Source organism: Felis catus, chromosome A1 (genome assembly GCF_018350175.1).
Source record: "Felis catus isolate Fca126 chromosome A1, F.catus_Fca126_mat1.0, whole genome shotgun sequence".
Taxonomy (NCBI): Eukaryota; Metazoa; Chordata; class Mammalia; order Carnivora; family Felidae; genus Felis; species Felis catus.
The window spans coordinates 197,689,505-197,715,565 of record NC_058368.1 but is presented as its reverse complement, the minus strand read 5'-3'; the positions used below and the strand labels follow the sequence as shown (position 1 = coordinate 197,715,565).

Sequence of the window (26,061 nt, the reverse complement as noted above, 5' to 3'; positions counted from 1 at the left end):
GGAAATTATTTATTTAGACTTTTGAAGTTAACTTGGCAAAATCTTATCCTGTGAAGTCTGTGATCCCTTGTGGATTCCAATAAGAATACTGGAGGGTGACAGCTAAGATCAGAAATGGTCCAGAATCCTAGACCAGTACTCTGGACCGTCTAACTGCAGTTGAAGTTATATAGTCTGGACCATCCCCCAAGATCTGCAGTCCATCCAAATATATAGTCTATATAGTCTTGTATGAAGAACTCTCTTCTAAAAAAAAAAAACTTTAAAAAAAAAATGTTTATTTTTGAAAGAGAGAGCACGTGGGAGCAGGAGAGGGGCAGAGAGAGGAGGGAGGGAGGGAGGGAGAGAGAGAGAGAGAGAGAGAATCCCAAGCAGGCTCCACGCCATCAGCATGGAGCCTGGTGCGGAACTCCATCTCATGAACCATGAGATCATGACCTGAGCCGAAATCAAGAGTCAGATGCTTAACCAACTGAACTACCCAGGCACCCTTGGATGACGAGCTCTCTTACCAAGAGGCAACTAAGGGCCAAAGTATAAACCCGGCTTACTTTGGCACTCATTCAACTAATATTTATTGAGCATACGCTGTGCTAAAAATTGAGTTAAACAAGACAGCGTCTGCCTTGATCTATCTTAAGGGCTTGTGGAAAAAGCAACAAAAGCAGGCAAGCATATAATACCATAAATGCTATAATGAAATATTATGGGGACACCTCAGAGGGGCATCTAATCCGGGCTTCGGTGGAGAAAGAGACATCTAATCCAAAGCTTCCTGGAGAAAGAGACATCTAAGCAGAGACCCGGAGGCTGTGACACAACCAGCCAGGTGAAGAAATGAAGGTTGCTCTCAGCAGTAGGGAATGCAATACATAACAGAAAGACAGAAGGACTGCACCAGGACTGCAGAGGGGGCCGCAGAGTGGAGAGTGCTGTGATGTGTTAGAGACAGACCAGGGGCCAATCGCAGAAATCCTTAGCAGCCATGCTAGGAAGTTTGGGTTTTAACCTGAGAACGATGGGAAACCGCTGAAGGCTTTTAAGGAGGGAAGTGGCACATACCAAGATTCACATTTTTTTTTCTTTTTTTTCTTTTTTTCTTTTTTTATTTTTGGGACAGAGAGAGACAGAGCATGAATGGGGGAGGAGCAGAGAGAGAGGGAGACACAGAATCGGAAACAGGCTCCAGGCTCCGAGCCATCAGCCCAGAGCCTGACGCGGGGCTCAAACTCACGGGCCGCGAGATCGTGACCTGGCTGAAGTTCGACGCTCAACCGACTGCGCCACCCAGGCGCCCCACCAAGATTCACATTTTAAGAAATGTCACTCCAGATGTTGTGCGCAGAGTGGCCTGGGGGGGGAGGGGCAGGAGAGGAGGATGTCTCCTTCTGACCCTCAGTGGGACCAATGAGAAGGCTGTTGCAATCACCCAGGTGAGAGATGATCATGTTCTGAACTGAGACACTGTCGGAAAGGTATAAAAGGATTTCAGGGGGATCAAGGAGGTAGAAGCAGCAGACTTAATATTTTATTGGTTCTTGAGCTTGCCTGATATTCAACCATCAATTCCCAGGTGGCCGGCTAATCAAGATGATATATTCTATTACGGATGTTCAAACAGCAGGATTCTCACATCGGGTAGGGGACTTGTTCATATCACTCAGGATCTCTTTCAAGTTTGCAGGACTCTGGTCCTGCGCTGAAGACAGGAAATAAGCTTGCACCTTTATTTAGTGGTCTCTTGAATCACAGAAGTAGAGATCCTTTGTGGCCTAAATAGCGGTAAGATACTGGACGTTAAACAACAACAAAAAAAGCACCACTTATAATGGAGTTTCGTTGTACGCTCACTTCACCTACTCTGAGAGAGAGAGAAGGACCAATTGAATACTTCAGGCAATTCTGCTCACTGCTCCCCCCCCCCCCCCCCCGAATGACCGCATGCCCCCAAGGAAGAATGAGGAAGGAGCTGGTAATCTGCTATTGCTTCGGTCAACTCCGCTCCCACGGTCCCTCACTGGGAACAAACCTGGCCACTCTGCTTGTAATTCGGGTGCTCAAAGATAAGCATTTTTGAATTTTCAAGCAACAAGCTTCCCCAAAATATAAGCCAACTACTTCATTCAGTTCTTAAGAGAAGAAAAATGATCTGTTCTGACATTAGAAAAATGGTTCTGTGGACTTATCGAGACAGCAGTATTAGTCCCCACTTTTAGACAGTGTACTTTAGGTATATAGCGTAAGGAATTTTTGAGGGTGATGTTTCACCCACATGAAAATATACCCTAGGTACTGGCGTCGAAACAGTTGAATAAGATTTGACTCCAGCAAAAGTAAATTAATGGAATACGCTATCCCCGAAGTCATAAAACCTAAAAATACACATTTTCTAAATCCCAGGAGGATTATAAGGGAAACTAGAGGAGTTTCAGAACAACCCTAATATGATATTGTCCTTCCAACGAAACGTTGTTTATCACAACTATCCAAGAGAAAGAGCAAATGGGGGCTTTCTTCATGGCCTTGTAGACGGAAAGATCCTGAACCATTAAGTTCCTGGGACCTCCTTTTGTGCAGACTGCTCAGGTAAAATGCTGATTCAGGGCTTTAATCTGTCAGGCAATTCCTCGGGTGGGCCCCAAAACTATTTTTGCCAAACATCCCCCTGCCCGAATGACTCAGATGCTATGATTTCATTTCCAGTTAGAAGATCCACTCTGGGCATATTTTCCTTTTCACCTCATTTTCCACAGTCCTTTTCTCCTTCACTCCTTTCTATTTTCTGATATAAATAAAGGACAAGACTTTGCAGTGATTAAGAGGCACATATACCAATTCTACTAACGTTGCTAAGCAACAAGGACCACGGCTGAGCTCAATGAATGAATTCTGAGCATTTGCAAGAAAGGAAGTCAGAGGAGCCAGTGAGTGAACTGTCTTGGTAACTCTAGAGGTTAGTACTTTTGGACTCACCTGCTCCTGGATTTGCCCGAGTAGGGAAAAGGCACACGTATGGTAAATCTCTGTGGTCTGGTCTGGTCCAAGATGTGTTTAAAATTCGCCTCAGTGGAAAATTGACACCATATGATATCATGATCATCAGCTCAAGAGGGAAAAGTAGGTAAAAATGGCTTCTGTCTGTATTTTCCCAGTTCAGGGCTGCATGGCCTGTAGCTTGGGCTATTTCCAACCAGGCTCCAGCCTGATCTGGGCATGTTTTCTCCCCCTCCTCCTCCAGTTCAGCTCAACTAGCTGATTAATTACAAGGGTATTTTCTGTCTCCTAGTCCCATCCCCTACAATCAGCGTTGACCCTCTTCAGTTGCAGTGAAAAATGTAATTGTTGACTATAATTAAGTCTATTCCATTTTGTTCTTATTACAAAGCAATGCATGATCATTAACAAAAAAAGCAGAACAATGCAGACACACAAACGAACATTAACATCCGTTACCCTGCTCACGAGAGACGGGCAACGTAAGAATCTTGGTGCACCGCATTCGAGGTGATTTTCTGTGCATACACAGTTTTTTTTTTTCTTTGTGACAGAATTGCATTACCTGTATACATAAAATCACAAGCTGACTTATGAATTCAACAACAGCCAACATAATTTTTAATGACTTCTCTACTGTACCATATTTAAACATTTCCACGAAACTTGGAATAATTTACAGGATAAGTGACAAATTACCGGATGACTTTACTAATCTTATTGCTTCTTCCCACTTATTCCCTGACCTCACCAGAGCTTTATTAATTCTCCAGTCTTCACACCCCTATTTTCTTTCCATTTCCACTGGTATTACCCTACTTCAAGTCTCTTATCTGGCCACTTGCAGTGATGGGGTGAATTTTGGTTTTAAGTGTCAGAAACCCCAACTCAAAACGATTGAGGCAAAAGCGAATGTATCGCTGCCTGGCTGAAAGTTCCAGTACAGCTGAATGTATAGTGGGATCCAGGGACTCAAAGAAGGTTAATGGGACTTGGTCTCACTGCCTCCACCTCCTAGCAATTTCCTCCTTTTGTAATGGCTTCTTCCCTCCGCAGTTCCCCTAAAGGTGAACAGATGGCTGTCAGCATCTCTAAGCCTCTGTGTTCTCAGGGACTCCAGGGGAAAGAGCAGTCCTCTGATTTTATCCCGAGAGCCACTGACCGCACCCACCTGAACCAAACTCTTGTGGCTGGGGGTCAGGCATGCGGAGTGGAGCCCGGCACTCCGAACGGAGCTAGCCCGCTCTGGAGCCTGGGGGACACAGTTCACCGCTATCCAAGACGCAAGAGTCAAGGAGGGGCCATTTCCTAAAGCAAAACCAGAATGCTGTTACCAAGGAAAGGAAAAATAGATACCGGGCGGTCGGAAACAAGAACCATTCACGACCATCTGCCTGTGTGCTCCATTTGCTCTCTCACAGCCAGATGCCAACCTTCTCCGCCCGGGCTCTGTGTAGGCACCGTTATCAATCGGGTCTTTTCCTCTGGCTTCTGGTTGGGTTCAGTCAACGGGAGGCGTCGGCAGAAGAGCGAGGTCAGAGAATTTCTCCATCTCCTGCCTTGCTGAGCCGTAGGTTGGCTGGGTTCCTACACTGAAGACCGCAGCTCCTGTTGGGGGCATGTCTACAACGAGCTACAGACCTCTTTGGGTCTCTCTCTCCATCTTGCAACCCTGCACACGCTTTTACGTTGTTCGTATTCTCTTCCCTGTGGGACCTTGCCAGGTCCAGCCCGCTAACGGATTGCTCAGCCTATCCATCCTCCTGCATATCACCCACCAATCTGTTTAACCTTTAAAGTCCTCATTCGAGAAATGGATATAAATATCGGAAGTTCAAGGTTAAAGGCTACTGTCAATTTAATAGAGATTACCAGTCAACCATTACCAGGCTTTGGCGACCACAGAAGCACACTGAATATTGTAATGCATGCGAGTGATTCCAACTGCTTTCAGATTTGGTTGAGTTAGTAGGGTGTACCTGGAAAATACCCTGTGAAGATTATCCTTAAATGCAGTTGAGCCAGCTTCCTCAGTAGGAATTGAAAGGAAAAGGAAAAGGAAGGAAGGAAGGGAGGAAAGGAGGGAGGGAGGAAGGAAGAAAGGGAAGGGAAAGAAGGAGGGAGGGAAAATAAAGCCACAGGGATAAAGTTATCACCTTAGAGTTAGGAAACCCGGAAACTCAGTCTAGCTTTGCCTATGCCTCATAGTTGGTGGCCTTGGGACCACTGGGAGTCATTATCCTGACCTGTCAAAGACTGAGATTAGACCAGAACATCTTTAAGGTCCCTTCCAGCTTTAACAATCTACTAGGCTCTTTTTTTTTAATGTTTATTTGTTGTTGAGAGGGGGGAGAGAGAGAGAGAGACAGACAGAGCATAAGTGGGAGAGTGGCAGAGAGAGAGAGAGAGATACACAGAATCAGAAGTAGGCTCCGGGCTCTGAGCTGTCGGCATAGAGCCCGATGCGGGGCTCAAACTCATGAACCATGAGATCATGACCCGAGCTGAAAGCTGGACGTGTAACCAACCGACTGAACCACCCAGGTGCCCCAACAATCCGTTAGGTTCCAATAAACCACAATTAACGATGCCTGCCAAATGAATGCACTTACAAACACTGCCAGCTCAAAGAAAATAAGGATATTTCACCAAGGAGGCTAAAAATGCTTCTTCTGACCAAGAAAGCAAATTCTCTTTGAAAACTAAACATTTAAGTTATTAATGGAACAGAAATCTAAGGCACTGACCTCGATTCAAAACGAAATTGTTTTTGTTCAGATTCTTGCAGGGGACCAAATTTTATGTACAGACCGTGTGGGACTATCAATAGGGACCTGCAGTGAAGCCCGAGGAAATCACTAATGAAGCCAGCAGGTGCCCACACAGCCTGGCCATGAACCCAGTGCAAGATCAGAAACACGGCAGAAAATCTGCAGAGAGGGGGGAGTCCCCGCACGTTGTGTAGTTTCCTCGTCCGGCCAAGATCCCAGAGGCTCTAGGAGGAAGAGCAAAAAAAAAAAAAGGCCAAAGCAGGAAAGGAGCTGTAACTTGACAGAGTCAAAAAAGAAAACAGAAAAGCATGAGACCTATCAGGTCCAGGGAAGGAGCTTGGAGAATGTAGCCTGTTTATTCAGGAATGAGGCAGTTGATAATATTAAAAAGGATAAAAATGTTGCAGGTTTAGGGAGGCTTCAAAAACCGTTAAGAAGGATGGTGAACCACCATGTGGGAAGACAGACTGATAGAGGAGTGATGTTTGCAGTTGGGGGGACGGGGAGGGTACGAGTGGGGAGTGGTGGCTCATTCGAATCATTTGCTGACCTTGGAACATGTGTTCTGGAACTTCACTGCCCAGTATAGCAGCCACTAGATGTATGTCGTTATTGAACATCTGAAATGTAGCTGGCCCTCCTAGGTGGCTCAGTCGGTTGAGCATCCGACTTCGGCTCAGGTCATGATCTCGCCGTTTGTGAGTTTGAGCCCCGCGTCGGGCTCTGTGCTGACAGCTCGGAGCCTGGAGCTCACTTCAGATTCTGTCATTCTGTCTCTCTCTCTCTCTCTCTCTCTCTCTCTCTCATTCTCTCTCTTTCTCTCTGCCTCTCCCCCACTCTCTGTCTCTGTCTCTGTCTGTCTGTCTGTCTCTCTCTCTCTCTCTGCCCCTCCTCCACTCACGCTCTGTCTCTCTCCCTTTCGGAAAGAAATAAACATTAAAAAAAAAAATTGAAATGTAGCTGGCCCAAATTCAGACATGTTGTATGTGGAAAATATACAAACCAGGTTTTGAAGACTAAGTACAAAAAAATATCAACCATATAGTTAATAATTTTATATTGATGGTACGCAGAAACAATATTTTGGATGTGTTGGATAAAATAAAATACACTGTTACGGTTGATTTCACTCGTCTCTTTTTAGTTATTTTTAGCCTAGTTACCAGTAAATTTAAAATCACGTATGTGGGGGCGCCTGGGTGGCGCAGTCGGTTGAGCGTCCGACTTCAGCCAGGTCACGATCTCGCGGTCCGGGAGTTCGAACCCCGCATCAGGCTCTGGGCTGATGGCTCGGAGCCTGGAGCCTGTTTCCGATTCTGTGTCTCCCTCTCTCTCTGCCCCTCCCCCGTTCATGCTCTGTCTCTCTCTGTCCCAAAAATAAATAAACGTTAAAAAAAAAATTTTTTTAAAAATAAAAATAAAAATAAAATCACGTATGTGGCTCCCATTTGTGGTTAGCATTATATTTCTACTGGACAGAGCTATTGTGTAAAGTCCCTTCCTCTCTCTCCAGGCTTCTGTGGCACGAGGTCTGTGAAGATCTGACTCAGCCCTCGCTGCCCTCCCCATTGCAAGCAGAGTCTAGTTTCAGACTAAGTGAAAGAAAGCCATGTTGAGACTCAACAGCTGCTGTATCCCCACAATTCACACCCACTTGGGGAATATACACTTACTTAGAAGAACAGTCACCACCACCTCCCCACATGTATACCCACCTACCATATACGTCCACAACCATATTTGTCGGGGTCAGAATAATATCCATAAATAGGGAAGGAATATTTGCTGAATCATTAGTTACAGTGAGATTCACATTTCTAATGTCAACCTTAATCATCTGTTTGAACTAGGGAGCTCCATTAGTGCCTGTTAATAAGAAGAGGTTCTTTGAAATTCAAAAGAGTGTTGGAATTTCAGGTCTCCCATTTCCTAACAAGAAACCAGTTCACTGAGAGGTGCTTCTGGACCTCTGCCTGTAATCAAGAGTTCCAGGGCTGCTCAGACATAACAGAGAGTAAAACCCAAGTTTTTGTCTTGGGTTGAAAACTTCTAGCATGCTCTACCAATTAGCACAATTGATTCTCTGGACTTGTGCTCCCTCCAAACCTTGGGAGCCTCTAACTAGATCCTTCCAGCATTGTCAGTTCCGCTGGAACCTGCTACCTGGCACCCCTATTCTCAGCACCTGCTAATTATATCAAACTCCTGGTCCAAACTTCGATCTGTCCATGACGATACAATAATGTTATAGAAGGATGCAATTCAGATCTTATTTAAGTGAACAAAGGGTTTCCGTCACAGCTGAACTTCGAAGAACTCTGACTTTGGGGACAGTCTCCTGTATGCAAGAACTTTGGCCCCTTTATTGGACATCTGCACTTTTAGGCTATCATTTACCCTTTATTTGGTAAAAGAGCTCCATTTTTCTTTGCGGGAGCCATCTCATCCCTACACTAGTCCATGCGGTTCAGATGGCGCTGAGCCTGTTCTTCCCCGTCTCATCTCCAGGCACGGCACATAATCGAGGCCTGCCAATTACCATTTTTACTTCCCCCGGAAGTTCCAATAGAAACGTAACGCAAACCACAATGATTCGGAGATCGTTATGCGGATGCAAACTGGTCCAATGGTCTTTAATTCTTGGAATTTGTTGGCACTCGTGGGCTGGATGACCTTTGTTCTACCTGCATTTGAAGATGACAGGATGAAAGTCTGGACCTTCACGGCACTGCCACATGGTAGGGCCCCACTGAAGAGGATGTCAGAGTAAAGAGACCAATTCCAAGAATATGGTTTGAGGTGCTGGTCTGGCAAGTTGCACTCTGACAGAGCAGGACCTTTCAGTTTGGTGAGCCAACAAATTCTCACCGTTGGTTAAACTACTTTGAATTTTCTCCAAACTGGAAGAATCCTAACATCACTCTTCAAATATTTAACCCACTACATGGATAATCTATGTTTTCCCTGTACTTCAAAGGCCAGCTTCTCATGAAGTCTCCCCTGCTGATGTAAGCACATTCTGAATTTTCCTTTTATTCTGTCCTTTTCAACAAATAGTCCGTAAGGCATGCTATCATTACCGGATAATGATAATTATCTCACCTCGGAGATCCCCCCAGAATCAAGGGAACTCAAAGGTCACTTTCCTATTTCATGCTGAGCTAGTGACAATATTCAACATCAAGTCATTCTTCCTGCTCATTTGGATTCTGTCCCAGCTCCAAACTCCTGGCTTCTGTATAGACCCTGAGACCCAGCTGCCAATTTGCAGCTTTGACTGGTACCCAAATGCATCCCTAAGTTTCTGACTGTCTCTTGTAATGACTGCCCCAAGCCTCAGTTACTCTGGGATCAGAGGTCTACCTGACCATTCCTGCTACTTCAGGGACTGTAGATGATTCCCTAGTATATTTTGAGAAACTTCGTTAAGCGCAGTAATCTATACGGTTTGAAATGTGCAACTTCCAGATTCCCCAGGGCTGTGGTCTAAATATTACCATTTGCTGGATTTCCCTGATGCCAGCTCTTTGTTATAACATCACCTTATGGACTAATCTTTCCATCGTGCACCTGTTATGTTTCCCCAAAGCCAACCTTATCCTAATGGATAAATTTGTCTTCAGACATTTCTCACCAAACTTCAGTTAACCTTTCCAAATATCCCAGCCAAGGCCAAACACCATAAAACCACCATGCCTCTTTACTTAGATTTTGGCATCTTATGATATCACTGTTATCATGCTGATGTACTTAGGTTACCCCTGTGTTCACTTACTGCCACATGTATTGTGGGAAAAAATTGCACTAGGAATCAAAACCTCTGGATTCTAATCTGGGCTCTGTCATATACCAGTAATGTGACCTTAAGCACAAAAGAATCCTTTTCATAACCTCGCAAAGTTTCATTTCCTTTATCTCATACGCTAGGTTAATAAAACTTGCCCTGATTTGCTGGATGCCGTGAGAATTAGATAACAGTGCAAGTGAAAGCACGTCGTAAACACGGAAATACCGTGTAAATAAATTATTAATACGAAGTCTTATCACCAGACAGACCTGTTATCTCATACACCTTCTTAACTACGAACAGCCACACATATGGTCAATAGTTGGTAAACACTTGTTGATTCACAAGTCTATACTCCTAAAACTCCATTTTTAAAACAAAAGAAAAAAAAATGCTTTCTGATAAACCAAGTGAGGGGTTAGCTTAGGAAAGATAGAGATGTGGGAGAAAAAGAAGAGGGAGAAAAACATGGATGGTGAATGATAGAAGTGTTGGGCGAGGGGAAAGGCAAGAGAGAAAGAGAACGATGAGCAGCGGAGCCACTGGAATGCAAGATGACACCCGCCAGTAACACAGTGGAGGAGGGGAGGAGGAGGAGGAGGAGGAGGAGAGGAAAAGGTAGAGGGGAATAGGAAAATGTGACAGAGCAGAAAAGGCATAGGTCATTCTTAAACCAGAGCGATCCGTGTGGGAAACATCCAGGGATCGAGAGGGGAGTGAACTCCTTGCTGCCCAGTGACTTTGGGTCAGGTAGGAGAGAACTGGCCATTTGGAGCCATCTGAAGGAGAGCCCAGCATGGAGTCAGCAGCAGGTGCAGACAACGCTCGCTCCATGGGATGAGATGGGGACAGCAAGTGGACAGAAGAAAAACTAGGGTGTTGAACAACGGCACAGAAACTGAGAGAAAGAGTAAAGGGGAAGAAGGAGAACTTAACAGTCCATAAAGGAAAACCTTTTGCCAGACCCAACTATTAAGCTCTTGCCTCATGTGACACAGTCTCACTGTGGTTGTGCTTCTTCACCGAATACCTAATAATCTGGGTTGAATTTAATCAGTTCCCTGGACATACTTAAAAAGAAGACTGGAATTTTCAAGCAGAAGCTGGGGGCTACTTTCTAGGACACCACGGTGGGAATTTTGATACGTGAGAGCGCCTTCAACTTTCTTCTGGCCTCTTAAGGACATTCCTGTGCTAACATTCGAGATCCCCAGCTGATCTCAGTCATCTCTGAGGATGGAAAAGGAGGACAGAGGTCATGGAGCTAACGGGTTTCTGCTTAGAGAAGAGGGACAATTCCTGGAGAATGAGACTGTCAAGAAAAAGAGAAAGTCTACCCAAAGGGACCTAATCTCCTGTGAGGGGCCCTGATCACAGAGCACACGGGACCCTCTCTCTGGGATGACACAGGCTCTCTTTCTCAGAGTAGGCTCTCTGTATTGCTGTGACACAACACACTGTCTTCAAAGCCCTTAGCATGGTATTTGGAATAAGTGAAGAAAGTATTAGGAACTCAGAGTTGTGAAATACTAGAACTAATGATAATAGCTGGCATAGTAGTAGCCATGGCAGATAAGTGACCGTGGTCTTAGGGCCAGGTGTAATATACCACAGCAGTCTAGCGGTGCAGAGGCGGCTCCCGAACAGCAGTCAGGGGCCGGAGCTCAGGAGGCAGACGTCCTAGGTTTGGACCCTTGGCTCCCCCATGTATTAGCTATGTGAACTTGGGCGAGTTTGACCGATCTTCCTATGTCCCAATGTTACTCCATAGAAAATGCTGATAAGAGCAACTTCTGCATAGAATAGAGAGAGAGAATGAGAAAATACTTACAAAAGGGTCTAGCTCGGCGCCTGCACGACTGCTCAACGCCTGTTAGCTAGAAATAGCAGGAATGGTGGTGGGGGTGGTTGCCAAGAGGTACATCCCAGTACAGAACATAAAGGGAGCATCCACCCCATCCCTAAAGCTCCCGTGCCATGAGATCGGCAACAGCTTTCCTAGGGAAAGGCGAGGCCTTTTCAACCTCAAATAGAGAACCAGTGTTCCTTCCAACCTCCCATCTCCTCTCAAATCCCATAGCCTCAGAATCCATAATTACAAGTGAAATTCAGTGTGTGTGAGGGAGGGAGGGAGGGAGGCGGGGGATAGAGGTGGTGGCTGTTAATGTAGAGACAGGCCTGCAGTGATAATGAGATCTTGCCTATACAGTTACAGTCGAAACTTCCTCAATTTTAGTTACATTTCTTCCACGCTGTGATATGCCAGACAGTGTGCTAGATAATGGGCACACGGTGTCCAGCAGAGAAGGCAGGCACAGAAAACAAACAGTTGCCAATTACAAACAGCTCTGACAATTACAAACAGTTGATAACAGCAGTTCGTACACACAGCCCCGGGAGTGTAGAAGGGACACAGGGAAGGCTTGGGGGTCTGCAGGAGATAATTGAGTTCGGATTTAAAGCGCGAGTAGGGAGTTGAGGAAAGACAGGGGATGGGCAAGGTCAAGCTTAAGCTTTAGAAAGATGGCCAGTCATGTGGCAACGAAATGAACTGGAGGCGGGACACTCCCAGTCGAGAGGGAGTTTGGCGATGGTGCCAATCACTCAAAAAAGAGATGGTGAAGTTTCATGACAGCAATGACAGGAAGGGTAGGAGAGGGCTGCAAAGTCAAGGTTACATAATTCTAAATAAAGCAGTGCTAAAATTAAGCTAGTGTAAAAAGGTTACTAGTTATTTTTTCCCCCCACAGAGTAAAACCTCAGCAGTTCAACATTAATTGGATAGAAGCATGTCACAATTAATCAAATATGAATTACAGATTTTTTTTTAAATATGACTAACTGCTTAGGCTTTTTCTTTTGACTAGATGAGATATTTTAAATACCTTTCAAATTCTCTGCGCTTAATTAGCAGCATTGGTCTTCTTGCAAAAAAGTAAAGTGAGGTTATTAAAAGCGAATTTTTTTTTTTCCTGAAGTGGATGGGACCTTTCTCTCCGCTCATTTGGTTCCCACAAACGTGCTTCCTGGATTACAAGAAAGCCAATTCCTCTTTCGCTAGTATGGGAAGTCACAACCCTGACCTCAGGCTGATTGCCCAGAGAAGTGATCTGAGAGGGCTATAAATTGTCTCAACAGAGAGACCGGCTGCCCAGCCTTCTCCCTGACAATCAGGGGTGTCAAACTGGGAGATGCTAGCCCATCAATAACACAACCATAAAAAAAATGACGTGTTTGAAGTGAACAGACAACCTTCCTGATTCTCAGGATCCCCTGGGGGTGCCTCAATTTGCTTTTCAAAATTTCATCAGCAGTGCCACGATCATATTCAGTTCAACCCCGGGACAAACCATCAAACTATCCCTTTCTAGGGAGAGGATCCGATCTTATCCTCTGCTAAAGTATCAAATTAATTGAAAGCTTTCAACCGCAAAACTTAATCTAAAATGCACACTAATTCAATGCACTATTTTCCAAATACTTGTGCACTCCTTACATCATAACCCTCATGAGTCACAAGGAATTTGTTTACTACGAAAAAGACTGAGCTCAACTCTCACAACTGCACTGACTAGAAATCAAAGTACAAAGGGAACACTTCAGTACCTCCACGTTACCTAGAGAGACACGACAGGTGGCTTGCTCCCATAAGCTTTCTGAGTGTAGGAGATCAGAAGGGGCGTAGTTTCTGACTTTCACACTAATTGTGCCAAAACTTCCTTAATCCTTGCGAGTTAAGAGAATGAGATGAGTGCTGAAGTCTCAAGAGGGAGGAAGCTTCATATACAGGCAGTCTCATTGATAGTAATATCTGGAGAGATACATTCACCTTTCCTTTGTCTAGATCATTAGAGCCTTGGGGTGGGGGGGTGGGGGTCAACTTCTGTTCTATTCTATTCATCACGCACAAATTTGGATCGGAATCTTTCCCAAAACTTTTGCCCACTGGGCTCCACACAAATTTAACCAAATTTCTATTGGACAGTCCACACAAGAATGTCTCACAGTTTTCTACACCTCAACCAGCTCCAAACCAGCCTCTGTTTCCATGCAACCCTACTCCTTCTTCATGGTCAACTTCAAAACGTCCTCTTCTTCTTTCACACGTGATTGGTCACTTTCTACCAGGAAGTCTGCTTACTAACTTCCTCTAGAATCTGTATCCCCTTCCTCTATCCCCTGCTCTCTCAATCTTAGTTCTGGCCCTCTGCCCCATCCCCTGGACAAGTGTTAAGAGTCTCCTAACTGAGGGGCTTCTGGGTGGCTCAGCTGGTTAATCGTCTGACTCTTGATTTCGGCTCAGATCATGATCTCACAGTTTGTGAGTTCGAGCCCTACATTGGTCTCTGTGCTGATGGCGTGGAGCCTGCTTGGGATTCTCTGTCTCTCTCTCTCTCCACCCATCTCTCTCTCCCTCTCTCTCTTACTCTCGCTCTCTCAAAATAAATAACTGAGCCCCTGAGCCCCCACTCCTGACACCCACCGTAACTCAGGCTGCACTCAGCCAGAAGCATCCACCCAAAAGACCTGCCTCCCCTCTTCTGTGCAGACCGATCACATTCCTGGACCTTCCGTACCTAACTTTTCTCATTTCCTATTACCAACTACTTTTCAAATGCTGCGCAGTTCTCCTCTTTTACGCATTAAAAAAATGACTTTCTGGTTTTATATATCTACATATACGGTCTCTCTGGAATTCAACTGTTGAAGGTTTAGATTGCAATAATTATAAATAATGAACAATGGTGACCTTTGAGATAAGGTGAGGCTAAAAATGTCAGCCAGAGTGTTGGCAGTGAGACCTTATTATAAATATGTGTCTATATCTGATATGCGTAAGGGCATGATAGTATTGAACATTCAAAGATGAGTACTTTGTATAAAACCCTTTGCAAGCATTGAAATTAATAAAGCCATTATAAGTTGAGGAGCAAGTGAGTGGGCAGAGGAGAAGGGGGAAAAAAAGATTATTCTTACAGTTCTTTAGAAATGCAAATAAGAACGTTGCCTGAACATCATTACCTGACTGATAAAATGTTAATCATGTAACAGGTATTTATTTAGAAACTGTTCCAATTCCTTAATTGAAAAAAGATCTTAAATTCAACACAAACCTATTTGCTAAATGGTAATAAAACAAATTCCCAGGGAGAAAATAGCAGGTACCAAATGTCATAATACGGTCTCTAAAATTGAAGACAGTCTTACCACTGTTTTCAAAATTAAAATGACAAAATAAACAATCTTCACGGTCCCAGCAGGCAGATCAAACTCTCTGACCAACTCGACTCTGGCTACAGAAGGCAATGTAACAGTTCAAAATGGCCTCTTTTCAGACAATCGGTATCTGTCCTCTAGTATATGGCGGGAGGGGGGGGGGGTAGTGCCCAGACTCTCGCAAGCACGCAAGTCAATTTTTAAAAACCTGGATAAGCCAAACAAATGTGTCTGCCTGGTCTTCGGTTTGAGAACCCAAGTCTGAAAATGTCCAACGACAGACCCTCCACGACACAGAAATCTTTGCACAAGCAAACAAGATCCAGTGATAGACTCTGACATCAAACAAATCTGAGTGAAAATGCAGTCTTTACCTCTTACTGGAAATGTGACTTCGGACAAAACAACAATTTGTCTCTGCCTCACTGACCTCATATGTAATAACAGGGACCCTTTTGGTAAGTGTCTTAGTTTGGGCTGCTGTAACGAGTCACCACAGACCGGATGGATTGAACAACAACCATGTATATCTCACGATTCTGGAGGTTGAGAAGTTCAAGATCAAGGCACCAGTAGTTGGGGTGTCTGGGGAGAACCCACTTGTACGGTGCAGCCGGCCATTTTCTCACTGTTTCCTCACATGGTGGAGAGTGGAGAGCTCTCTGGGAATTCTTTGATAAGGCCACTAATCTCCTTCACAAGGTCTCCACCCTCATGACCTAATTACTTCCCAAAGGCCCCACCTCCTAACACCATCACATTGGGGTTAGGACTTCATCAGATGAATTTCCCCGGGAACACAAACATTTAGCTCATAACACAAAGGAACCCATAGAGTTGTCAGGATTAAATGAGCTCACATAGGTCATGTATAAGCATCTGAACCACTCTTGTCAAATGATCAAGGCAGCAAATAACAGCTAATTTAATGTTTTCCCAGTATTGTCTAAACCCATTTTTCAGATTTAGACACGTTTAATTAAGTAACATTTTCATCTAAATTACATACCCTTGAGAAAAAAGTTTGCTGTCTTTGGACAGTTAGATAACAAGTTGAAAAAAAAGCCGTGACTTGGGTTTTAGTCTCAGGTTAACACACTTGTTAGCTGTGTGGGCTTAAGAAAAATCACTTAACCTCTCTGAAACCCTTTGTATTTCCTTTGTGTGCTGTGCTTTGTGAGACTTCTAGAGCCACAAGCCCTAGGCAAAGATGCAGATAATGGAAAGGAGTTTGGAAGGAATTGCAAATAATTCTCAGTGTCATATGCTTCTTGAGTCTCATAACAGCTAATTCTTATAAAGAGGCACAAAGAGATTCCCCCTTACAAAGACTGAATCCAGGCGACCCTTCACTGCAGACCATGCTCTAATCCTATTAAGCACTGAGGAAATTCTGGCTGGACTGGAACTGAGAATCAAATAGGTCTTGTAAAATGTTTTGTAAAATTAGCAACACCTCAATCCCTGCCTCGTTATTTGCACCCGCAGATTTACACAGGTTCGGAGAAACTATCTAGAAAAATCTTTGTGAAATTGGAGGTTTAAATTAAGATTGGGGATGTCTGGGAGGACTCCGAAAGAACCAAGCTGGGGTGAGGGATGACAAGATGTCATAAGAGAACGAACCAGATACGCCAGGGTTGACTGGGGCAAGGAACTCAGAAAGAGTGTGTGTGCGTGGCATTCTGAGAATGTGGATACAGTTGATAGCGACATTCATCAGGGCCCAACCCTTCTGGGTGCCCCTGGAAGATGAGTCTTGAGAAACGGAAATGCCGTATTGCCAATTTCTGACACGCTCCTGTCTCCAGCAATTCTCACACGGGACCCACTTTGATCAAGTAAGACACAGAATACATATTCTTCTCACTTTACATGTGTAATCATGTTGATTTTCCGTATCGAGAGGCCTCTGTTTTACCAGAGTCAAGGTGCAACCTTTGAGTCCCAGGGGCTAGTCATTCAGCAGGATATTATTCAGAGTAGCGCCTCAGTGGAATGTTATCACTGGAGGCTGCTCAGCTCGCTGGGGAAACAGAACGTCAGGGACACCTATGAGCACTCACTTTCAGCAGTTACCAAAGACCCAAAACACTTGGGCAACGTGAACTGGGCAAAAGACAGCTCCCTGCAGTCTAGCAGATGGAGACTCAGAAGCACTGAACTTCAAATGTTTATGTCATGAGCTCATAGGATGTGGAGCCCAATGCATTAGGCTCCAGAGCTCTAAGTCCCAGAGGAAACCACGGTGATAGGGGAAAAAGCTGTATTGGCCACTTTTAGGCACTCATCTCAACCAGAGGGGAGAAGCCCAAAAACTATGTGTTCCGTACTTCCTTTGCCCCTAGCTTCTGGTGACGTTCTCTAAATGGGAGTCTCAGAATGGGAAAGTGGATTGCAAAAGGGAGAAAGAACCATTTTTTTGCCCAGAATCTACAGGGGCCTTCAGCAGTGAGAGCAGTAGCAAATGGTTCCTTAAGCAACAAATGCAATAGTACAGCCAGCTTCCAGAAGATCCGCGGCTGAAGCAGGGCTCACCTGACCTCTGGTGAACATACCCTGCTTCCCGCCCTTCCAGGGAGCTTTGTTACCAATTACCTGCATCAAACCTCCCATTGCTTGAAATAGATAAAACAGTCACCATTTTCTGGACTGGACACAGACAGATACAGAAGCAGAAAGCAACAGGCCAGAGGTGTTTTCCTCTACGCAGAGATCACCAACCAAAGGGTTAGTTGCATATAAAGGACAACTGACTATACCGAATAGCATGCAAGACAAGGGGTCAAAAAGACAGAAGGAGACCGAGCCCTAGATCCTTCAATTCCCAAACAGGAATGTGCCTAAGTTTGTGGAAGCTTCAGAGTAAAGAGAAAACAGTGCTGGACAGAGTGCAGAAGAGCAGCAGCCTCATCCCAATGAGGACACTGATTGAGCCTCAAGACTGACGGTCTTCTATCACCTTTGGAAGCCTCAGTTTCCTCGCCACGAAATGGGCCCAATCAGGGACAGGTAATCAAAAAATCTCATGGTCGACCAATTAAATGGAGACTGAATTTAAGCCATCGAGAAACTTACGTAGTGTGGCAATTGATTAGCAGTCCCGGGGATAATACAAGCCTACAGCTCAAGGTTACTGTGACGACTAAAGATGACACGTACTCGATTGATCCACGCGAACCATGAGTGAGATACTATGTTAAGAACCTCACCTACTCTGCTTCTGATCCTCACAAACACTCCATTCTCAGATACCCAAGTGAAAGGCTCAGAAAGATTACGTAATTAGTTCAAGGTCATACGGCTAGTAACTGGGGAAGCCAAGACTTGAACCTACATCATTCTGCTTGCCCAAACACCATACTCTGGCATCCTGGGGGCTGGCATCTTGGCTGAAGTCCTTGCAGCGCCTGTACTTTGGAAGCTGTGTAGTGTGACAAGCAAGTTAGCTTGGCTCCACATCAGCAGATTCATACCCTGCAAGAGACCAGTGCTTCAGAAATGTAAATATGCCGTCCTCCCTCCATCCTTCTCCCAGGCTCCAGCCTGATGTCCTCCGTGACCTCATGAGGCACAGGGAGTTTCACCACAGGGTGAGTGCCCGTTAATATTTGCTGTGCGCCTCATCTAATCAAAAGACCAACGGAATTATCACCATTTTATCAGTCAAGCAATAAAGTTGAGTATTATTCCCATTTCCATTTCTAAAGCAACATAAAAATAACCCCTTTTAAATGGTACCCACTCACTTTCTCCTTATATGCTAATGCGTGTCACAATTTCAAAGCCTGGAGAGAGATTTCCTGCAAAACATTTCACTGCCTTAAAGCTTCCCATATTCACAGCTCCAACTGCCAAGTTACAAACAGGAGTTAACTCTGGTTCCAAGTCAATTACCTATTGATAAGTCTTTAGGGCAGACAACTTGTATCCATGGATTTCAAAGGCTATGTGGTATTTCAAGGCGTTAGAACGTTTGGCATCAGAGATTCTCACGTCACCCTCAGACTTCAGTGAATCATATGTATCCTCACCAGTATTAATAATCAAACCCAAAATCAACTCCCTTATTTTAAAAGTTGCTCTTTCTCTTTGCTAAATGCAGATCATCTCAACGAATTCTTGTAGTCACACTGATTTCCAGTTAATTGAATTTCCTCATTTGAAGTAATGAGTTGTAACTTAGCCATGAATTTATTAATCCAAAGCCAGCTACTCACCTTTGTTATGGTTTTTAATTAATTCTGTCACATATGTAGAGCAGGTGACGGCATTTACATCAGGACTATGCAGTTTATATTTTAAAATACTCAGCTTTTTGTATTTATTCAGACTTTCTGTGTTTTATACACAAGCCTGCAATTTTGATCTTCTGTTCAAAAATGTTTAGTGGCTCTCCAACATAAGGCGTCAAGCCGTACCGAGGGCAGAGGAAAGAAGGGTTCTCTCTCCCGCCCGGAAAACTGGTTTCTTTTTGGGTTCCTTTCTCCCTTTCTTCTTCCCTCTTTCCTTCTTTCCCTAAAGTGGCTAACAAAAATAAACAATATAAAATATTGTCAAGGAAGCGAAGGAAACAAGAGGAAGTGACAAAAAGAGTTGGAAAAATAAAATAACGGCATGTCAGAGCCATAGTGAGTGCCTGGAGAGCTTCTGTTCTTGCTAGTGGTAATTATAAACTTGACTCTGAGTTTCCTAGAAGCTCTAGCAGAAGGAGAGAAATGCTACCATTTTTCGGGAACAATCTGGTAGTTAAAACAAAACAAAGCAAATAGCATGGGCTAGCTCTGAAGTCAATCAAGTCAGTAAGTGATTCGGGGTATCACTAAGTAGTGTCATGAGCTTAGAGATAGCACTGGGGTAAAACCCCACCAGGCTCACTCACTGCCCAAGCACAGGCCGGTGATGTTCTACAATAACTATTGATCGCAAAATCACCAAAGCCATTGTTTCCATTCTCTTTCCTTCATCCCTTCAAAAACAATGCAAGCTGCTTCCTCCAGGGCCCCAACAAGAAGCAAACAGACCATGACACAACATCGGGTGAGTGTCAGATTGTTTGGAAAGAGCTGCCTGCAGACCGCTAAATTTGTGAGACACTATTTACCAAAGGAGAGGACTGTCAGGCACGTGCCTCTCTATCCGGCTTTTCATCATGAGTCTATCTATCCTACATCGACTGCTCTCTGCAATGGACAATGCTAAAGAAAAAATACTGAGAATGTTTCTCATATTTCTTTTTTTAAATTTTTTTCATGTTTATTTATTTTTAAGAGGGAGAGAGAGAGCGAGAGACAGAGAGCAAGCAGGGGAGGGGCAGACAGAGAGGGAGACACACAATCCAAAGCAGGATCTAGGCTCTGAGCTGTCAGCACAGAGCCCAACGCGGGACTCGAACCCACCAACCTTGAGATCATGACCTGAGCTGAAGTCACTCAACCAACTGAGCCACCCAGGAGCTCTGCTTCTTATATTTCTAAAATCAGACCTAGTATTTCTTTTTTCAGTCCTACCTTATAGTCCACAGAGAATATAGCTCATTGTATATCTCACTGATAGGGTTCTTTCGTTGCTGTACTAAATTATATTTATGTAATTGTCTTCTAGTTAGACCAGGAGATTCTTAAGAACAGGCATGTACTGGGGTGTCTGGGTGGTTCAGTCAGCTGAGCATCTGACTCTTGATTTTGGCTCAGGTCATGATCCCAGGCTCGTGGGATTGAGCCCTGCATCAAGCTCTGCACTGAGAATGGAGCCTGCTTGGGATTTTCTCTCTCTCTCTCTCTCCCTCTACCCCTCTCCCTGCTCGTGTGCTTTCTCTCTCTCTCTAAACAAAAATATATTTAAAAAGAATAGGTACTTATGTTAACTCTTCCTGGCACATGGTTTAGATGTTTAATCAATGTACATAAAACAAATGAAGAAACCCTCGCTTGTATTTACACACAGAGCAATATTATTTAAATATCACAGAAATATACAACTGCTACAAAACAAATAGTATTAGAAGTTGGTCATATTTTGGCTATACGGCCTCCATCTCCTCTTCCTAAAAATCACCAACTTCTTTGGAGAGCTTAACTTTCCTCCATTTTATGTCATCTCCCTGAGTGGTACCTGCTTCCTCTTATAAAAGCTGGACAGCATGCGTTCACATGACTTAGCTCAGCCAATCAGCTGTCACCTCCCAGGGCTCTGCCTCTCAAGTAGCATACAGAAAAAGGCAATGGTTGGACATTATCCATGATGCAGTGATGTCCTGACCAATTCTTCCTAGCTCTATGAGAACTCCCAAAGTTCCTGTTTATTTGCAAGCCTGGTGTCCCACAGCATTCTCATCTTAATTATTTGACCCTGTACATACATTGTGGCTTCCCCAAAATTACCCTTGAACACATTAGCAAGTTAGTTTCCGATGCTTGTAGCCAAGAACACTGATAGATGTACAATGGCACAGATCAAGCTTAATTAGCAAACCCAGTTAAAGGAGACCCAGCAAAAATAAAGTGGCCAGTATGGCCAGAGAAAATACTTAAGTGTTAGACATTTTATTTAGCCCTAGATATCAACTAGGACCCCTCTGTCCCTTGATACCTGGGGAAAATTGGCCAGAATCTCTTAATTCTACAGCCCGTAGAACTTTAAGATTTTCACTCTGATTTCCTGCCATGATTCTCCTGCCATGTCTATTCTTCTCCATCCTATGCCTTTTGAGTGTTCACTCTCATACGCGCATTCTCCCTTCCAAACACACTTTCCCAGACAGGAATGTCAGCCCTCTCACTGATACACACATACGCATTCACGGAACGTATCTGTGGTGTAGTCGAGGCAGCGTGATTACGTGACCTTGAGCAGGTACCACTTTGTTCCTTAGTTACCATGCACTGCACAATGGGGATGACAATGACATGCGCCTCACAGGGCTGCCTAAAAATTAAATGGGATGTTACACATGAAATTCACAGTGCATGTATGGTAAACCTTCAACTCTCAGCTCCTAGGCAAGCCAGAAAATTTTCCTAAAGAAGCGGAGCCTGGGAGAGGGCAGCACACACACCATACGTAGGCACTTCAAACAAACAAACAAATAAAGATTCGCAACCTAACTTCCCTCAAAGTCCCTCACAGCCACCATGCCATTGGCTGGTTCACGCTTCTCTAAGCAGTGCCCCAAAGTCCTCTCTTCTCTGAATCTTTTCTCTTGTCCAAACTTCTACCTCCTTTTTCATCTATTCTCCTGTCTTCAGAGCAAGCAGAAAAATTCCTCTCCCGTACCAGGGTCCTGGGCTCTTTGCCTCTCATTTTATGTGGGCACTTCACAAACTGAAGATATTTCCTTACCAAAATAAATAAATAAATAAATAAATAATAATAATAATAGTGATAATTTTTGGTTTCTGCCCTTAAAATAATAAAATTTACCCCAATTATGCCTAGAACATTGGTTTCCAGACCCTAGTCATTTGCATGTTACCCTTATAATTTTTTTCACCATCTTTTATTAATGAATATTTTTAAATTACACAATATTTTTCCTTAAACAAACTTACTTGTAGATTTTAAGTGAATGTAGTTTAAAAGGAAACTATATTTCACCACTATAAGTGCCAAAATAGTATTACTCACATGGTAAGAAGGTTACCTTGAAGTAAAAATTTACTTAAAAAAAGATATTCATGTACCACCTAAAATCATTATGTATTACTAGTGACACATGCATCACAATTTGGTAAATGTGAGCCTAAAATACGTCCTTTATTATGAACATCCAGAGGCTGGACTGAGGAGGGTATGGGTGGAAAGTCTGTGCATTTGTATGTTACTAATTGTGTGGGTAGAGAGTAGGCGTGAGTGAGGATGCGCATATGTCGATGGGATCAGGTTAGAAATGTGACAGAGAGGACAGTCCAGAGATACGATTCTGGGGCGTGATATCATCTTGTATCCTCCAGGATTGTCCCACAGCACCCGGGAGAATGGCTAGTGTTCATTTAATTGAACTATAACCCGCTGTTGGAATCCAACGCTGCTATAAATAAATGTTGAAACACTGGAAATGTTAGGGATCATAAAATCTAAACTATCCAAAAAGAAGCTCCTTTTACCAAAGGAGGCAGTTTGAGACCGTGTCTGAAAGTTAAAACAATGTCATAACTTACAATCATTGATACTGCTTGCTTCCTTTGGGCTTTTAGCAAAAATTAACAACACTAAAATTGAGAGTCTCCAGATTCCGCTCCGCTTTGTCTGTACAAACAATGTCACAGCCTTTTGGAGGGAAATGCAACACAAGGCACCAGCTTAAAATTCTGGGTTAAAGTTCTAAGACGCGGCCCCGAGTCAGTGTGTTGGGTAAGGAACCCAGTCCAGGGAGCTTCTACTGCAAGTGTAAAATGTTTTACTGCTAAATATACAGAGCCTTTGTGCCTATCGAGGTAAACTAGAACACAACCCTATTTGAAATATATGCAGTAGACCACCAATGGCTGGGTGATCAGCGAGTCTTTATTCAATACCCACCGTGTGCCAGGAACTACGCATGAGACACATTCTACCCTTAAGGAATCCCTGGGTTTGGGGTGATAGTAACATCTCTGCAGCTTGAGTCACCAGAGTTCCTGTCAAGATATTTGACAGCTCCCTTTTATCGTGGCATTCTACTATATCAAACACAGAAGCACAGTGCCTCTCATCTACACCTGAAACACGCTTTCCTATAGGTCTCGAGTGAAAAAAGCACGGCCCTCATGAGTGCACCAGGAACGTATTTTTTTTAGAATGTCTTCCAGCGATTGATACGTACGGCTAAAGCTCGGCCCCGAATGCCAATTCATAACATTTAAGCCTTACTGAATACAATTTTCTTCCACGCTGTTTGATTGTGCCAAATAAAATGCCAGCAAACCTTTAGAGAAAATCTTCCTTAGGAGCCATCCTATTATCTGATCTCCAAGAGTTGCAGGAAATGACAGGAAAACAAAATAAAACCGTTTAGCTTTATGTAGCTGTACCATGCAGTCGTCACGTCACGTGATCTAATGACCTGGCTGGAAAAAAAAGAAGCGGGCAGACTAGAACCTGTTATGAGAAAGCTATTTGAATGCATATCTACAGTGTGGATGTACAGAGAGACGTTCTTAAGCTATTTTTACCCTACTTAAATACAGCTCCATTCTTCCTACTATAGAGACGAATATCTATTTTCATGTCGCACCATCTCTCATAATGCAGACTTTTAGCATAAGCACCTAGAAATATTTACGGCCATATTATATTTATCGTCTAGGCAGAAAGGAGGAAAGAACCCGCAAATCATCAAACAGCATCACATTCGTGATTACACATGAAACACTGAAGAAAAGCCACATCTGGGGGCATCTGGGTGGCTCAGTCGGTTAAGCGTCCGACTTCAGCCAGGTCACGATCTCGCGGTCCGGGAGTTCGAGCCCCGCGTCGGGCTCTGGGCTGATGGCTCACAGCCTGGAGCCTGCTTCTGATTCTGTGTCTCCCTCTCTCTCTGACCCTCCCCCCGTTCATGCTCTGTCTCTCTCTGTCTCAAAAATAAATAAACGTTAAAAAAAAATTAAAAAAAAGAAAAGCCACATCTGCTGGATGGGTAACTCTACTACAACAGATTTTTCAGAGGCCTCGTAGTTCAAACGGCCATAATTTACGGCAGCATAATTACAGTCCACACAGAAATACAACATACCTCACATTCGCATCAAGTTCGTCCATTACAGGAAACACGCATGGGTGAGTCGGACTGCAGTGCCCACAAGGTCCTATAATGTGGAAATTAAAAAGAAAAAAACAGTTAGGCAGTGAGTTAATGTGAGAAAATAAAAGTCTATGCTAAAGGGAAGAAATTGCCAGGTAATCATGGCTTCCTATTTATCACGACTTTTGTAGAGTATCAGAAAGTATTTAGTCAACCATACTACAGCAAAGAGCTATTGACGTACTGGAGTATGACACAGCCGAGTACCGCAAAGTGGCTTTACCATTTTACTAATCTGGACATTAAAACACATAGGTACTTCTTTTTACTCCATGCTAATCAGCGTACTTTTTGTTCTTCCTGGAAACCCAGCTTATTTATGTGGTCTGCACTAGGACATTAGCTAATGAGAAAACAAGTTGCTACACTGTTATGATGAAAATGGTGTATTCCCTAAAATGGTCAGCCATCACGTTTCCTATGAGGATTTTCAGGGGTTTTTTTTTCTTTTTTTAACTCTTTTTTGAGGGAAGGTAATCATATATCCGTTTGAAAATAAAAAAAAAATCTCTTGAGAACTGTCTGCCCTGAAGAAACTCGATGGTCATGCCCATACATACACATTTCCGGAGGGGCCCATGATTCCTTGAAGGACACTGATGAACCCCAGGCTAAGAACTCCGACTTGAAAGGCAGTTAACTTCCAAACTACCCAAAGTTCCTCTGGCATGCGCTGTCAGACCTTGTACATTTCACTGGGCAGGTACTCACAGATCCACCAGGTTGGCCCTCTTCACTGACTGTAGTTTCCTTTTTCAGAATTCCTATGTTTGTATCACATTTGATCCACACCATGGCGAATCAGAGAATGTAGGGGCAGAGCCTGATCCGCTTCTTTGGGGGTGACCCTAAGCTGGTCTCTTTTTTTCCCTTTAAGCTTCACCATCTACTTCTCAGTAAACAGACGGATTGGAGGAGATGATCTCCGGGTTCACTTCCAGCTCTGACATTCTCTAATTCCATCTGCTAGTTTTCTAATCGAATCTTATCAAGAAGAAACTATAAATCTATTTATCTGCACAACAGAACCATGAAACTCAGCCTGGGCCCTTGGATGCTTTGGTCAGGGTGGACCAAATACGTTTGCCTGGCCTCCAGGAAAAGAACGGCAGACCACCGGAGCTGGAACGGATGTAGATTTCTCTGGGTTTTTCAGTGTTTGTTCTTTAATGCCGCTAAGATTAGCGGGGACTCCCGTGGGCAGTTCCTGGTCTGGGCCAGGTGTGGGGAGGACTCAGCCTCCAAGACTCTGAACCCCCTACTCTGACCTAAAGCTAAGTAGCTCTGGCCACTCCGATCTCTTTTACATTTTGAATCTGGAATCATCTTTCCCGCCCCCCCCCCCCCACCAAGTTTTATTTATTTATTTTGAAAGAGAGAGAGAGAGCAGGGGAGGGGCAGACAGAGGTAGAAAGAGAGAATCCCAAGCAGGCTCTGCACGGCCAATGTGGAGCTCGATTCGGGGCTCGAACTTACGTATGGTGAGATCATGACCTGAGTCAAAACCAAGA

At 44.0% G+C, this 26,061-nt stretch overlaps 1 protein-coding gene across 5 annotated transcripts in view; it reads right to left on the bottom strand.

Annotated features, from left to right (window-relative positions):
- The window catches only part of HTR4 (5-hydroxytryptamine receptor 4), a 176,719-nt gene that overhangs the window by 132,062 nt on the left and 18,596 nt on the right, over nucleotides 1-26,061 (bottom strand). For all 5 annotated transcript variants that reach the window (XM_045037135.1, XM_045037148.1, XM_045037125.1 and 2 more), the window contains exon 2: nucleotides 24,482-24,554. In XM_045037135.1, coding sequence (XP_044893070.1) covers nucleotides 24,482-24,507 — 26 coding nt within the window. In that variant the 5' untranslated portion in view covers nucleotides 24,508-24,554. The remainder of the gene's footprint in view (nucleotides 1-24,481; nucleotides 24,555-26,061) is intronic.